We start from the raw sequence: 16,101 nt of genomic DNA, 5'->3' as shown, positions 1-16,101 counted from the left end.
GTAACCCGTCTTGTTTTTTGTCACTCACAATAATCCAGTTTTGTTTCTCCATCAGTGCCTCTCAGCCCTGCCTTCTCACTCTTAACAAGCTTTATGTATAATAAAAAAAATTAAAAAAAAAATCCCATTCATTAACCTTTATCTCCAACCCCTGAAAGCCTGTTTTGGAGCATCTGGGTTACTGTTTTGATCATTCTCCATGTGTACAGTTGACGTAATGTTTAGGCAACAGCGTATATAGTGGTGTGCTCTGTGCTTGTTTTCTTCAGGGTAGCATCCAAAGAACACAAAAAAAAAAAAAAAAAGGCATCGATTGGTCTCTAATTTATTAAATAGACGATCATTCTAAAAATCTGGCTGCCATAAATGCGCAGCTTTGCAAAATACCCATTAGTTAAGGCATGATTAGTGGAGGCAGATGTTGCAAAACAAGAGCCACTGAAACACAGAGCACCCCTCCTTGTCTGACAAATGCAAAAAAGGTTAATTTCTCAGGTTACAGACAAAAAAAAAAAAAAAAAAAAGGCATGTTAACAAGACAAGCACATGGATTTAAACACAAGAAGATGAACAGTTAACATCAGCATAGAGAACACAAACTTAAAAGCACAGTGAACAGCTTCCAGTCTCTTTTATGGAGTGCCTCTTTAAATAAAAGAAGTGCATAGTGGGAGAACGGCAGCATTTCTTGGAATCGACAAGGCTCAACAGGAATGTGGCCAACAGGCTTTGCCCATGGATCTTCAAAGACAGTAAAACACGCTCATGCAGCTTATGAGTTCTAGGTTTACAAAGAGTTTTTGACTTAAAAAAAAAAAAAAATCGTAAGATATGTAATTATAGCTTAAGAAAACAACAATGTTGTTCTTATAAGCCTGACAGCTCTGTCACACTAAAACAAGTCTTTATTAAGGACTTCCACGGCCCACACAAACTATGTTTCCATGTTAGACAAAGCAAATGCTGGATTAATCTATTATTCAAAATAAAACCATTTAAAACCTTGCCAGGTAAGCTCCAGCTTTAATCCCCATTCACCTGCAGAGCCTATAAAACAACAAAGCAATTGAACCAGGGGTCCCAGATTAAAGAAATGCATAGCTCTGACAATCATTTGTCTACAGTGAGATGATCGCAGTTTTTTTTTTTTTTGTTTTTTTTTTGTTTTGTTTTTTTATCTTCTCGGCCCAAGGTCGCTGGCACCAGGCCGGACGAGGGCGCCGCGGAGGTCCGTTGTCGTCTCAGGAGGTTCGGCCAGCGGCGAGGGCTCAGTATGTGAGAGGACTGAGGATAAAAAAGCGATCCTCCTCCTTCCTGATCCACTTCAGAAGTTTGTCCACAGCGGAGACTGCCAAGGCCTTGGTCGCCAACGGACTGAAACAGAGGTAGAGCTCGAAGCCGCTCGTCAGCTGCAAGGGGAGAAAGCAGGGAAACGGCATGAAAAGGCAGCATGGCGTTCCGTTCACTTAGGCTCCACTACTCTAGATATGATAAGGGTTTTTTGTTTTTTTTATGCACAGGTTTGGGGATTCAAGAAGAAAAATCCTGCAAAATCTCTGTTCCCCCCAGTGACTGGCGAAATTGTCAACATTTGAAGAAAGAAGACCCTGAGCATGGCTGAACCTGCTGCAAAACCCTCACAGTCTGCACAGGAACAACAACAACAAAAAAAAAGAAAAAAAACTTAGATTTCCCAGTAGCACGCTGGTTTCAGCAGGTTTTTGTTACAGGACTGAAAGACTGAGGATAACACAATAAATAAAGGCGCTGCTGCACCATCAGACTGCAGGATTTCTCATACCACCTAAAACCAACTGAACGCATCAAAGTCCTGAGGCCGAGAGTTTGAAGGGTAAACAAACCCGCCAGTAGGAAGCGGTAACGGTGGACAGACTTCATTTCTGTTTTACTCCCCCATAAAAACAAAAGCGATTTAAAATAGTTTTCTCCAGAAGTGAATTTATTTAGATAATGCTGGTTGGGCAATAGTTTTTATGAGACTCTTCAATAAACAACACAAATGTTAGGCCAGGATTCCATCAACAAATATATAAAATTAATGAGAAATAACTTGATTCTAATTGGAAAACATCTTAATTAGGATCCAACTGAAGCACTGGATTGTCAACATTACTTATACTTGTTGATTTACCTTCATGCCCAATATCTGAAAATGTGTTTATTTAAATAACAACATTCATTTTTTACTGTATTTGAGTCTTAAAGATCACATTGCTTCTTTTATTTAGGGCATTTTTTTAATATCACTATGTGATTGTTATTAGTTAGCTGATAGTTTGCACTATGCCAACTGTTGTTTTTCAACTATATTGGTAATATTTTGTTAGAAATATTAATAAAAGGTAAAAGAAATGCTCACTGATGTCATCTTTTACATTGGCTGTCTGTAAGAGGCTTTTATTTTCAAACTGGGTTGGTGATCGGTTCTTTCTACCCTACTGGATACAGATTTAGCCCAAAAAAAAATTTAAACATGAGACTGAGGTCGGTAAACTCACAAGACGACGTATGATACGAGAACATGACGAGACGACATTCTGACTAAACCTCTGGAACAAGCGGGTCCAGTTATACTAGCTGCATGTTCTGGCAAATAAATGCACCAATAAATTTTCAGACACTAGAATTGCTCTGTAACTACATTACATGTTCACTGAACTCACTGGTTTAAGACTAGAAGGTTGAAGTTTAAGATCTGAGACCTGACTTGAGACTCGACTTCAAAGTTAGATGCCTTAAACTGAGACGACGCAAGAATTGAGTAGAAAGACTTGAGACTAACGTAGATTCTTCAAAATAGCCCCCGTTTGTTTTGATTACAGCTTTATCCCCTCCAGGCTTCCTGTATATATTATTGGTTCCCAAAACAAACACCTGATCGGCCCTCTGCTTATTTCCTCTCTGTCTCTCTGAATACTTCCAGCATACGGAGCTAGAAGTATTGATAACATTTCCTCTTGAAGAATAAAAAACAACACTGCAGTTTACAGTCTGTGTTGTCTGTGTTTATGCTAATCTATATTAACCTGACTCTTGCCTAGCTCCACTCACATACATCTGGGACATCTTCCATAGAGAGTGATTTCTCCAACCAATTTTATTGTCTGGCCAATCAGGACGCAGGGCTGGAGTTTCATAGATGTGACGTAGTGGAGAAGCGACCGTGACGTGAGACTGTTTTGATAGCAATGGCGGCTCGCATCGAGGAAGCAAGCGTTAACATTGATGCTGCTATTTCTTCCGTGTTGTCCAATCTACCTAATATTGTTTCATTAAAAGAACATCAGAGAACGGCTCTGAAGGCTTTTGTTGGTGGAAACCATGTTTTTGCCGTTCTCCCGACCGGATTTGGCAAGTTTTGTTTTCTGGAGCGGTTAGCGGTTAGCGTGAACATGTTAGGAGGCCTTTAGTCCTCGACGCGGTCGGCCCAGGATCGACTCCGACCTGCGGCGCTTTGCCGCCTGTTTTCCCCCTCTTCCTGTCAGCTCACTGTCAATAAAACGCATGCCACTAGAGCCGCAAACACATAAAAAAAAGTTTTGTTTTTTCCTGCGTCGCTCTCACAGCGTCACGGGTTAGCTTCGGTGTGAGTGGTTGAAATAGCACGTCGATAAAGATGACAGACAAGTGGCTTATCCAAACATATGCAAGGATTTTTGATAAGGCCCAGCCTTCAATAAAGGCAATTCCTATGGAGAGGTCCCAGATGGATGTGGAGCTAGGCGGAGCGACATACAGCTGGCGAGAGTCAGGTTAAATCTATACATGAAACCTACCATTTCTGTACTTTTTCAAAGTATAGAAACCCTAGAATGCAGTTTCTGGCACATTACTATTTTTTATTTTGTCTAAGATCCAGTGAGCGACACACTCACCCTGGCCAGCAGGTTCTCGGTTTCACTGCAGCGGTAGAAGTAGCGGAGCGGTCTGGTGGGATGGTGCAAGCAGCTGTGGAGGTCCTGGTAGAGTCCCATCAGCCTCTCCTGCTCTTCGTCGGACTGGTACACCTCGGGAAACTCGGGACTGGACAAAGAAGGCATGCACAAACAGGACTGTAGCGTGGAAGATGTTGAGGAGAGAAATGCCCGCTATATAAATGAACTGAAGGTAGAGAATAAAGAATAATGACCTCTCACCTGGTGTACAAGCCTGAGCTCTTTGATTTGTACAGGAAGTGCCTGAGCTCAGGGATTCCAACCTGCTCCACCGAGTAGCTGGGGCATTTGAGCGCCTCCTTCATGGCCTGGTAGGCGCTGCGCTTGCTCAACCTCTCCATGAAGCGCTGCTTGCACTCAGACATGTTAAAAAAGTCCTCCCGGTCCGTCGAGACCAGGATGAGGCAGAGCTCGGAGGCGGGCTCCAGGTAGGAGATGTGCGCGTGAAAAAATCCCGCCGTGTTGAACTTGGGCAGGCAGATGGGCGTCCAGCCCTCGCCCTCCCGGAAGGACGACGAGGAGCCGACCAGGTTGAAGACCAGGTGCAGGTCTATGTGGTGCAGGAACTGGTCCTTCTTCCGGACCAGAGTGACCAGGCGGTCGCCGGCCAGCAGGATGGAGAACACCAGGTTCTTGGCTTTGGCCGCCTGCAGGCTGGACGAGACCACGTCCCTGGCGGAGCTGGCCAGCGGCAGGCAGGTGACGGCGCTGAGCAGCAGGCCCGGGTCTCGCTCCAGACGGCGCAGCAGGTTGTCTGTGAGGTACTCGGAGCCGGCGAGCAGGCGGCGCAGGTCGTAGTTCTGCTTGTGCTGGAAGATGTGGTTGAGCTGGGTGAGGGTGAGCAGGCTGACGATCTGGTAGTAGATGTACTGGAGCTCCCGAAGCAGCTCCTTGTCTGATTGGCCGGTCTTAGACACGCCCACCAGGACCAGAGGACTCTTGGTGAGGAAAACCACCTTGCAGCCATCTAACAGGGGGGAACAGAAGGCTCAGAGTTTTAGCTGCTTAACCTGAGAATGGCTGAAAGTGTTATTATTAGGCAGGGCTGGGCAATACATTAAGATTTTTAAAATATCCCAATTTAAAAAATAAAAAAAAGAGACATAGGATGAGACTATATTGTTTATATATCGAGATAAATATCGTGCATCAGTACTCAGCCTTATTTTTGGTCCATATCGCATCAGCCCTACGATTAGGGATGTCCCGGTCACCAAGCAACGCCTTTTCCATATAATCACTACCCAAAAGTCCCTGACGATACTCAGCCTCTTACTTCTGATGTTCTACCGTCTACCACTTTCTAGGCCACATCCCCAGTCAGCCATGCGGTCCAATTTTCCACCAACCACAGCCTCTTTTTATGAAAATGTATTAAATTAATTAGTTTACCCATTGGTAACGTTGTATAGAAAAACAGAGAAGTAGTTGGATAAACAGGGTAATAGTATTAAGCTCAAATTTGGTATTTAAGTTACATGTTTTACACTTATGTGGCGCTTGATCTATAACACTAAAATTAACTTATTCCCCTTTTTTCAGTTCTTGGACTCCCTGTTTTCTTATAGATTCAGAATATTAGATAACTTATATATTCATGTGTTTTTTTATTACATTCACGTCAGTGGCTAAAGTTCCCTTTTTTTCAGTAACCCTATTCACCAAGTGAAACCCTGTCGATGAATTCCACTCAGACTGATGTTTTCAAGCCTTTATTTCTCTCAATTATGCTGATTTTCCACTCACAGCTAATGAAAACATGACATTTAGCATTAGAGTATTAAATCAGACTAATAAAAGATTATATTTCTTTGCACTTTAATATGGCACCTTTCATGGATAAACACGGCATTAATTTTAGTAACTTTATTGAAGTTCTGCATCTAGCGGAGGCTATCGGCAGATGCTCATTCCTGAATGATTTAGATCAGGGGTGTCAAACTAATTTTGGTTGAGGGGCCACACGAGTAAACTCATTGCAAGATTAAATAGAACTAATAAAAGTGGACTTGTTGTTGATTTTTATATCAAATGAATTTCACTTTTACACAATATATTATGAATAACCTCAGCGTTTTTAAGAAAAGTATGTGCAATTTCAACAATACTTTTACTCAGTTAAACATTTACTTGTGCATTATGCATAAGAACTGATCACAGTGATTATACAATGTTGAAAAAAATGTATTCACATTTTTTGGAACTTAAAAACACTGTCCTACATGACAAAATACATCAAACAGATAAAAAGTAAGAAATGATTTAAATTTTTCCACACCTGAAGCTTAATCTGCTAATTAAAACACAGCTCCCCTCGTGGACAATATAGGAACTGCATATTTTCAATTAAACAAAGTAAATTTTTTTTTTCAATAATTGTTTTATCATTCTCTTCCTTTTATCTCCTCTTTCTTTCACCTTTTCTTTTTTCTTCTTGTTCTTCCTTTGCTCTCCTACTTTCCCATTGTAGTGTCCATATCATTTGAGATATTCCCCGCATGAATCATAATAAAACTATTCACATTCATACATCAAGCGGAGCACTATGGCAAAAGCAGTACTGCTCCACTTGTGAAAGTCAAATCTGATGAGCTCTTTTTGGCATTAAGACAAAAATTATTATTGCCACATTGTCAGACAGGACACTGGAAAAAAAAATAAAAAAATGTATATATTTTTTTATTTTTATTTTTTTATAATTGATAATGCATTTAGCCACCGGGCCAGACTAAATTGTTCGGCGGGCCGGATCCAGCCCGCGGGCCGTATGTTTGACACCCCTGATTTAGATCGTATCAGGGACAAAGATATCCTGATCAGGATGTACCTAGTGAATATTAAAGCATTCTCGTCAATCGTTAAGATTGGATTTTTTTCTTTTATCTCATCCTGTTTGTACATCGATACATAGTGAGTCAGGCATCTGTGATTTGCTGACACCTCACATAATGGCATAGTGATTCCGTTCTACTGCCTTACCTGCGTGGATGGAGCGGATGATGTTCTTCTCCGCCTCTACGAAAGACACCAGCGCCATCATCACCCCCATGGTGCTGGACAGGGCCTCCTCCGTGCCGTAGCGGGTGTAGATCGGCTTTCCGGCCTCGCTCAGCACAAACACGTGTTTTTTGTGACTCCTCCACGCCTCGCTGGACACGTCCTCCTCTTTGGTGCTGCTCTCGGATGAGGGGTCGTTGTTGAGCCGCCTCTCGACGCTTTTCTCTCCCACCAGCGCGTCGATCTCATCTTCATTATGTCCCTGTGGGCGGTCCGGCTCCGGGGCCCTCTGGGCTTCGTTCTCAGCCTCAGCAGTCAGATCTTCATAAGACTGTGCGTGATAAAAAATAGCACTCCTCTGAACAGCACCTGCATCCATAAAGGGGGGAAATATTTGGGACAAATGCTTAGTGATAGCTGGTATAACAGGTAACATTATACAGTCAGTTTCATTTTTAGTTATTCTGAAAGTATTGGATTATTCTTCTTCGTCTTATCCACTGTATGGAGAGCATTTAAAGGCCACAAAACAATCTGAGAGCTGCTCTCTAATAGAAGACGGTTAACCACTGGTCCATTTGTCAAAACATCCTTTTAGTCCTCCATCCCGTCCCTATGGGGCAGGTTTTCATGTTCCGTACCAACAGCAGGAAAAATAGGTTTAATCAGAGAAAACTCAAACTTTTATACAATCGGAAACATTCAAAGTCTGCAGTTGGGCTCGGTCTTTTACTTCTTACACCATATCCTTTCTGATGTGGACCAGGTGGGGGCGCCAAAAACCACAAAAGCAGAGGTAAACTAGTGGAAATAAGCTTTTTTCTTCTCTTTCAATAATAATAAAAAAATATATATATATATATATATATAATATATATAGTATATATATATATATATATATATATATATTATATATATATATATAATAATAATAATAATAATAATAATAATAATAATTATTATTATTATTATTATTATTATTATACTAATCATAAGATAAAAAATACGCATTATACTAATAATAATAATAATAATAATAATAATAATAATAATTATTATTATTATTATGATTATTATTATTATTATTATTATTATTATTATTATAGCAACAAACATTGCAATGAAATTTGTTGTCTGCATTTAACCCATCCCTTTGGGGAGCAGTGGGCTGCCGCTGTGCAGCACCCCGGGAGCAATCTGGGGTTAAGGGTTTGCTCAGGGAGCCAGAGTGGCAGTCTGAGGGAGTTGAACACAGAACCTCCAGGACACAAGCGCAATGCTCTAACCTTTTACCTCAACATAAGTATAAACTCTTCTACTTGTTTCAAAGACATGTTTCCACTGATACTAACATCTTTTTGTTTGGGGTTGTATCTATGATTTACGTGTTGAAATGATTTGCCTGGAAGAGCTACACCCCACAACATGATAAAAAAAATATATAAACAAACAGGCTTATATGAGAAATAATTGTATAGAATTTCTGTATTTTTTCAACTTTATCTTTATATGTCCCTCCTTCCAAAACCAGTTTATTAAGCATGTTTAATGTATTTTTTGAACTGTAATAAATACATTTTTACAATTCTGATTAGATTGTTTTGCGTATTTCTGGGTCCAATATGTTAAAAGCAGGAAGTTAAAGTGAAAAAAAAAATAATAATTATCCGACCATAAATGTAAAGCTGGAGACCCAACATGGATATGGTAAACATTGGTTTAATATGTTGTATATAAAGAGTCAAAATCTAAAATATTTCAAAACCCATTGGGGTTAAGCAGAATTTCTAAGGAAAAAGGCATACTTCTACAAATAGAGAAGTACTGTGGTTATATAGGCTGACCAAGGAAAAAAAAAAAAAAAAAAAAAAAACTTTAACATAAGATTTTGTAACTTTCTGGGCAAGTCTTCTCATGAGGTTATAACCATGTAAAAATGTTCCTCTTATCTCTTCAGGTTTAGAAGAGCAACTCCAAACCTAAAATATCTTCTGCGTTTGATGCATGTGTCCACGCAGACTGAGAGGCAACAGACGGAGGGGCGCAGCAAACGGACGGCAGCAAATATCCGCATACATACAGTACCTTGCAACACTAGTCATTGCCCCTCAGACTAAATTTAAATGTTTGAAATGTGTCATGTTACAACAATAAACCAATGTATTATTCTGGGTTTTTATACGATATGGCGCATGGTTATAAAGCCAGTTCTCCCTTAGCAACAGCCGTCCCAGGTACCGGTAACAGCTCCTGCTTCTTCCTCTTCAACGTTGGTCTGATTATTGCTTTCGCTTGCTTGTAATAACACAACGTGCATCTGCATATACATTTATATTCCACCAAAAACACAATGTTCTGCATTATTTTAAATGCCTAAAATGTGCACAATCATGCCACTTCACAAGCAAACCCCATTCAGCACGAGCCAAGGAGCAAACGCTGCTGGGTTGTAGATATGTGAAAAAAGGAAACTTGGCAGAAGTGCCCATTGACGCTTTGACTTCCTGCTTATGTTGAGCCTAGGAGGAAGTTGTAGAGAGCGGTTGATTTGGGTGGAACAGTAGATTCTAACTTACTACTTCTTCATGATCTGTTTCATTGCACTTTGCCAAGGCAAGGCTGTAAGCATGTTGTGCTGTTCATTTGTTTTTTTTTACGTTGGCTTTCACAATATTCACACTAAAGCTTTTCACCATACAAAACAATAGAAAAATTTGGGAAATGGAAAAAAATCTGAAAAGTGAGACATGCGTTTTTGTTCATCTGCCTTCAAAATAAAACCCGGTGCAGCATTAGGAGCAAACTTGTAACCACATCGTAAAATGGGCTGACTATGGAAGAACTACAAACCAACTAAGACATGGCCGTCAGGCTGACTGTCTCGGTGGGCAAAGAGAGCATCAGTCAGGGAATCAGCTAAGATCTACAGTAACTCTGGAGAACCTACAGAAATTCAGAGCTCAGATGACAGAATGTGTCCACAGGACAATAAATCTGGCCTTTATGGAAGAGTTTTAAAAAAAAGGCACATTTTTGGCCTACTTTAAAAAAAATTGCTTCGTTTGGGCGCCAAAGTAACCCATCATCCTTATATAGGACATTTTTGACCAATCTGTATAATCTGACCCAATCTGTATAATATGATTGAACTTGACTTTGTAAAGTGCCTTGAGATGACATGTTTCATGATTTGGCGCTATATAAATAAAATTGAATTGAATTGAATTGAATCATGTCAGCCTTAACACGCCATCCCTACGGTAAATCATGGTGGTGGCTGCATCATGCTGTGGGGATGCTAGTTTGCGGCAGGGACAGGGCATAAATACAGGGCAAAATAAACTTGTCCAGAGGTTCTGGGTATGAAACTCAACTAAATGATTCTCAAATATTCATGATGGCCAAATATGCCGCTTAAAATAAGAAAACAAACGCATGTTTCAAGTTTATGTCAACAGTCATTGGTTTTTTGATGCAGTCAGCTTCAAATCAGAATTTTTTTTTATTTTATTTTTTATAATCTTTCATTAATTTCACAGGTTCTTTGGACAAAGTCACTGAAACCAGGAAGTAACAGAAGTGTGGAGTTGAAATCAAAACTGTTTCCAGCATATGCAGCAGTCAGACATGGATCCTATGATCACTTTTGTACCTAATACTTTCTGATAAAAGAGGCCCTAGAATGGAGAAGGGGGGGGGGGGGGGGAAAGGCACTGGATGTAACATCCAAACCAGATTTCAGCAGGACTGACCTGCAGTCTGTAAAATGAGTTAAATGATGGTGAAAGGCTGGAAAACTGGCTGTTCACATACATCCAGAATCAGAACCAGCTTTATGTGCCAGGAGTGTTTAGACATAGGAAGAAATGGACTTTGGTACTCTGTACCATGTTCACGGTGTGCTTACTTTTACAATAACACCATAAAATATTAATGCAGTCATAAAAATCAAACACAGTGGGCAGTATAGAAAAAAACACATGGACACACCATAAACTGGGGGACAGTGGGGTCTTGACTTCATGCACATCACACATAAAAAAATCTTCCAGATGGTTTCATTCTCACTCCAGCCTGCAGCTCACCTGGTTCCGTTCCCTCCACCAGACCCGGCGTGGGGCTGTCCGCCCTGTCCGAGCGCAGCCGATCCACGGGAGACAGCATGGCGTTGTCCCAGGGCACTGTGGCGTTTCGGCTTTCTCCGTCCATCCCCGGCTACTTCCGGAGGGGACCCACGCCTGACAGGACAGACAGACAGACCGTCTGAGCTAAGCTGGGTGCAAAGGTTGGCTTCTTCGAGACTGAGCCGCTTATAGCCTCCTTCGCTGCTAAAGTGACTTCACAGCTACAACTAGCAGCAGCAGTAATGCTGAAGTGAAACTAAACTGAGGAACCAAAACAACGGTGTGGTGTTGGGGGCATAATGCTCCATCACGTCGTTTCTGTTTGTGGAGGCGGCACCTAAAGGAGAACTTCAGACTAGGCTACTGTTAAAAGCTAACTCCGGTAGACAATCGGCTCGCTAGACGTGCCTCAACTCTCTACAGTGACACAAACACACAAATTAAACAACGTCCATCTTTTACCTCTCATTTCCACAGCCTGCAGGTTTCAATCCGCGTCTCCACTGCCCATATGTTACTGCTGCATCAGCTAGCTGCTCTAAACTGAAGTACTTCTGTGTGCTGCCAACATGCTATGGAGCGGAAGTGGGAATTGTGGGATATGAAGTCCCATAGACGCTGTTTTATTTATTTATTTATTTATTTTATGTTATTTTATTAATTTATTTTATTTTATTTTTTTTACGTATTCAGTTGATAGCTTGTGCCAGAATAATTATCACCAAGCAAATAAAAAAAATGAACGGCCAATAAAAAATTTAAGTACTTAAAAAAAAAAAAAAAAAAGCTGACCGCTCCTTGGTTGGCTAGTTCAACTAATAAATCCTTAGTTTAAAAAATAATTGTACATGTTATTTACATTTTCGCCAGACACGTGTTACCCACATTGAATACTTTTTTGTAATACATAAATATTGTAGTAATTTGGAAACTTATTAAATGATAAAGTATGTCTGTATTTATTTTTGTATTATTATTCCGCGTATTATTCCGCGTATTATTCCATTATTCCGTGTTTGCGGCACACTGTAAAATTATTTGATCTGCCAGGATTATGCCTCAGGGATGCTCATTCACACCTCTCGCAAATTTAGGCAGTATTTTCGTTCAATCGAGAGGTTTGTGTGAGATTGGAGACAGAAAGGTTTAAAAAATGCGACAAAATTAAGAGTGTTGATTTTCGACATAAAATAACTGAACTTTCTTTATTTGCACTTGATTTATTTACCCTTTTTCATAATGAATGAAACATCTTAATTAACCCAGACCCATAAATTCTATTTATACAAGTTCCATTTAAACACAATTACCCATGAGTATCTGTTTGACTAATACTTTACAATAATGTGTTCCTTTTCGCTCCTCAGCCAGCAGAAAAGGGGATGTAAGTTCCTCCTGTGCCACCTTGAGGTTGCCATATAGGCCAAAACCCTGACTTGATAAAACCTTTGGGCATGCGCACTTTTGATAAGCGCGCATAGTTTTCGATACAATTGAGTCCAAAAAGGGTAAAAAAAAACATATATTGGACTTCTATCCAGAAGCTGAAGACGTTTCGCTTCTCATCCAAGAAGGTTTATCAATTAAAAATGTCTGCAGTAGTGTGGAGTTCCAAGCTTTATCTGCTGGCGAACCTCATTAGAGTTTAGATTCGCATGTAAATTAATCTGGAACTGATCGCCCCTCACAATGGAGAGTCGTTTGGCTCCTTTTTGCCTTCAGAATAGAATTCTAGTTGTTTTATTTTATGACCTGGATAACTGAGAATCTTCAACAACATGATACAATTGAGCACTATAAATACTTACTAAAGGAAAATAGTAACATTCCGGTAACTTAATTAAACCTATAAAAAAAGGTAATGATTTTATCATTTTTTTGAAAATTTTAAATAAAAAAATATAAGATACAGCACTGCTGTATCCTGAAAGTAACATTTATGTTTCCATATGTTCTAAACTCCTTCTAATAAATTACTTCCACTGGGTAAGTTAAGAAATAAATCGACATAAACAAGAAATATATAATTTAAAGGACAATACAATTTCCATTTAGATTTTCTTGTGTGCTATTTTGCTATGTTGGACAGTAGAATCGGAATGTTCCGCATCAAAGGGACTATGATGTCATAGGTGATGACATCACTCTGATGCATCAAAGGAATGTTCAAACTGGTATCCGTCACAACTGTTCCCGCCTTCTATCGAGACAGACCGCTGTTGAGAGAGTTCGTTCGAGACATCGATCTCAGCTGTCAGAAACCGTTTAGAAAAGTGAGAACATAGAAGTTAGACATGGAGCAAAAGAGGACTATCAGCGAAAAGGAAGCCTTTGAATTAAAACTTTCATGGGCAGACATGGTTGACCTCAACATCCAAGTCGACTATGATGCCATTATTTTCCCCATGGATGACAATGACGCCAGTGAGCTCCATCTAACTGAGCCAGAAGAGAGAACATCTGATTCTGACATTCAGGGCGGAATAACTGAATCTATCGATTTTGAGATTCCCCCCTCGGTGGAAACCCAGCAGGTTACATCTCTGTCTGCTGAATTTGACATTTCCCCCTCGGTGGAAACCCAGCAGGTAACATCTCTGTCTGCTGAATTTGACATTCCCCCCTCGGTGGAAACCCAGCGGGTAACATCTCTGTCTGCTGAATTTGACATTCCCCCCTCAGTGGAAACCCAGCAGGTTACATCTCTGTCTGCTGAATTTGACATTCCCCCCTCGGTGGAAACCCAGCAGGTAACATCTCTGTCTGCTGAATTTGACATTCCCCCCTCGGTGGAAACCCAGCAGGTAACATCTCTGTCTGCTGAATTTGACATTCCCCCCTCGGTGGAAACCCAGCAGGTTACATCTCTGTCTGCTGAATTTGACATTCCCCCCTCGGTGGAAACCCAGCGGCTAACATCTCTGTCTGCTGAATTTGACATTCCCCCCTCGGTGGAAACCCAGCAGGTAACATCTCTGTCTGCTGAATTTGACATTCCCCCCTCGGTGGAAACCCAGCAGGTAACATCTCTGTCTGCTGAATTTGACATTCCCCCCTCGGTGGAAACCCAGCAGGTTACATCTCTGTCTGCTGAATTTGACATTCCCCCCTCGGTGGAAACCCAGCGGCTAACATCTCTGTCTGCTGAATTTGACATTCCCTCCTCGGTGGAAACCCAGCAGGTTACATCTTTGTCTGCTGAATTTGACATTCCTTCCTCAGTGGAAACTCAGCAGGTAACAAGTCCTTCAAACAGGGAGTGGACACAGACCTCCCCCAGGAGGAAGAGAGTGGCCCGCAAAGCCTCAGCCTTTAAGAGGAACCATTGCTCATTTTACATGGAGCAGGCAACCAAACGTATCAACAATCTCATGCAGCAGGTGGACGACCTTAAAGATCAGCTGCAAATGAAAACCTGTTGCCTTCATGAGGAGAGAGAACAAAGAATCACAATTCAGGTTGAATGCACCTCCTACCTGGAAAAGATCAGAGAACTGGAAGAAGCTTTAGAAAACGAACGTGACATGAAAGTCACACGTGAACAGAAAGAGGAGGAGCAGGAAACATCTGTTGCGCCAGACATTGAGGCTACATCACAATTTAATGAGGTTCCCAAAGTAACGGACAATGTGGACGTCCTTAACGAGCTCAATTTCTTGAGGAGGCAAGCTGAAAGCCGTAACTCCAAGAGCGAAAAACTGGCAGAAGCCTTGGTAGAGGAACGCCAGCTCAGACTGAAATGTGAGGACAAGCTCAAGACTTACCGTGAACTTGAAACCAAAGTCCAGCAACAGGAGCAAAAAATCACATCTATGCAGAGTCACATTGTGAATCTGACAGTGGAGCTGAACCTTGCTTTAAAAGAAAACGACCACAAAGGCTCCTCCCCAAATAACTCCTTTAAACAAGCTGAGGTCTCCACACCATCACGGATCTCAACGTCACCAGAGGTCTCCGTTACACCTGAGGCTTCCACGCCATCAAAGGACTTCACACAAACACAGGAGTCCGCGCGAACAGGCCGCCGTGCAAACACACCCATCCGTAATATTAATGTGTCCTGCCACTACATAAGACGGTACGGTAACAGAGGCGTCCAAGCAAACCCAGGCCTTCAGTCAAATACAGGCCGCCACCCAGATGCAGACTTGAATGCAAACAGAAGAGGTCCTCCTCACAGAGCCCCCCAGGGAAGGCCAGATCTCCACACAAATGCAGGTTTTCGCTCAAACCCAGGCCTCTACGCAAACCAGAGCCCATATCCAACCCAGGGCCTATATGCAAACCCGCGATGTTACCCAAACCCTGGCCAAAACGCGGGCCTACGTGCAAACCCAGGCCACTACCCAAACCCTGGCCAAAACGCGGGCCTGCATGCAAACCCAGGCTATTACCCAAACCCAGGCCACTACCCAAACCCTGGCCAAAACGCGGGCCTACGTGCAAACCCAGGCCACTACCCAAACCCAGGCCAAAACGCGGGCCTACATGCAAACCCAGGCTACTACCATAATAAAGGCTTCCATCCAAAGAAGACTTCCACCTTACAGAGGCCCTTTTAGGCTTGAGCAAGCCCAAAACTACAGAACTTGATAAAGAAAAGAAATACTGGAAGCCAAAATAAAGCAAAATATTTAAATAAAACATAATCATAAAAAAAAAAAACTTTTCTAAAAAAATAAAAATAAAAAATTTGCCACACAAATACACAGAGAAAATCAACAAAAAAAAAAAGTATCCCTACAATTGCTTTGAAAGTAATTGTAGTTGCAGCATGGTGGCACAGTGGTTAGCACTGCTGCCGTGCAGGAAGAAGTTTCAGGCTCAAAAACCAGCCTGCGCTCTTCCTGCATGGAGTTTGCATGTTCTCCCCGTGCATGCGGGGTTCTCTCCGGGTGCTCCGGCTTCTCCCCCACAGTCCAAAAACAAGATTGTTAGGTCGATTGGTCTCTTTAAATTGCCCATAGGTTTGTATGTGTGTCTCTGTGTTGCTACATGATGGACTGCCGACTTGTCAGGGGTAT

General features: G+C 41.5%; 2 protein-coding genes across 2 annotated transcripts; one reads left to right on the top strand and one right to left on the bottom strand.

Annotated features, from left to right (window-relative positions):
- Positions 1–312: 312 nt before the first annotated feature.
- Positions 313–11,658, bottom strand: mon1a (MON1 secretory trafficking family member A). Its single transcript, XM_036152107.1, has 6 exons — positions 11,540–11,658; positions 11,039–11,191; positions 6,936–7,322; positions 4,158–4,923; positions 3,897–4,044; positions 313–1,409 (listed from the first exon to the last, which is right to left on the bottom strand). Exons 2-6 carry the CDS (start codon positions 11,160–11,162, stop codon positions 1,269–1,271), a joined length of 1,566 nt encoding a protein of 521 aa, XP_036008000.1. The 5' UTR covers positions 11,163–11,191; positions 11,540–11,658; the 3' UTR covers positions 313–1,268.
- Positions 11,659–13,277: 1,619 nt separating this feature from the next.
- LOC110369252 (enhancer of filamentation 1-like) lies at positions 13,278–15,769 on the top strand. Its single transcript, XM_036124763.1, has 2 exons — positions 13,278–15,433; positions 15,530–15,769. Exons 1-2 carry the CDS (start codon positions 13,372–13,374, stop codon positions 15,637–15,639), a joined length of 2,172 nt encoding a protein of 723 aa, XP_035980656.1. The 5' UTR covers positions 13,278–13,371; the 3' UTR covers positions 15,640–15,769.
- Positions 15,770–16,101: the final 332 nt, after the last annotated feature.

Source organism: Fundulus heteroclitus, chromosome 20 (genome assembly GCF_011125445.2).
Source record: "Fundulus heteroclitus isolate FHET01 chromosome 20, MU-UCD_Fhet_4.1, whole genome shotgun sequence".
Lineage (NCBI taxonomy): Eukaryota > Metazoa > Chordata > Actinopteri > Cyprinodontiformes > Fundulidae > Fundulus > Fundulus heteroclitus.
This window is presented reverse-complemented; position numbering and strand designations above follow the sequence as displayed.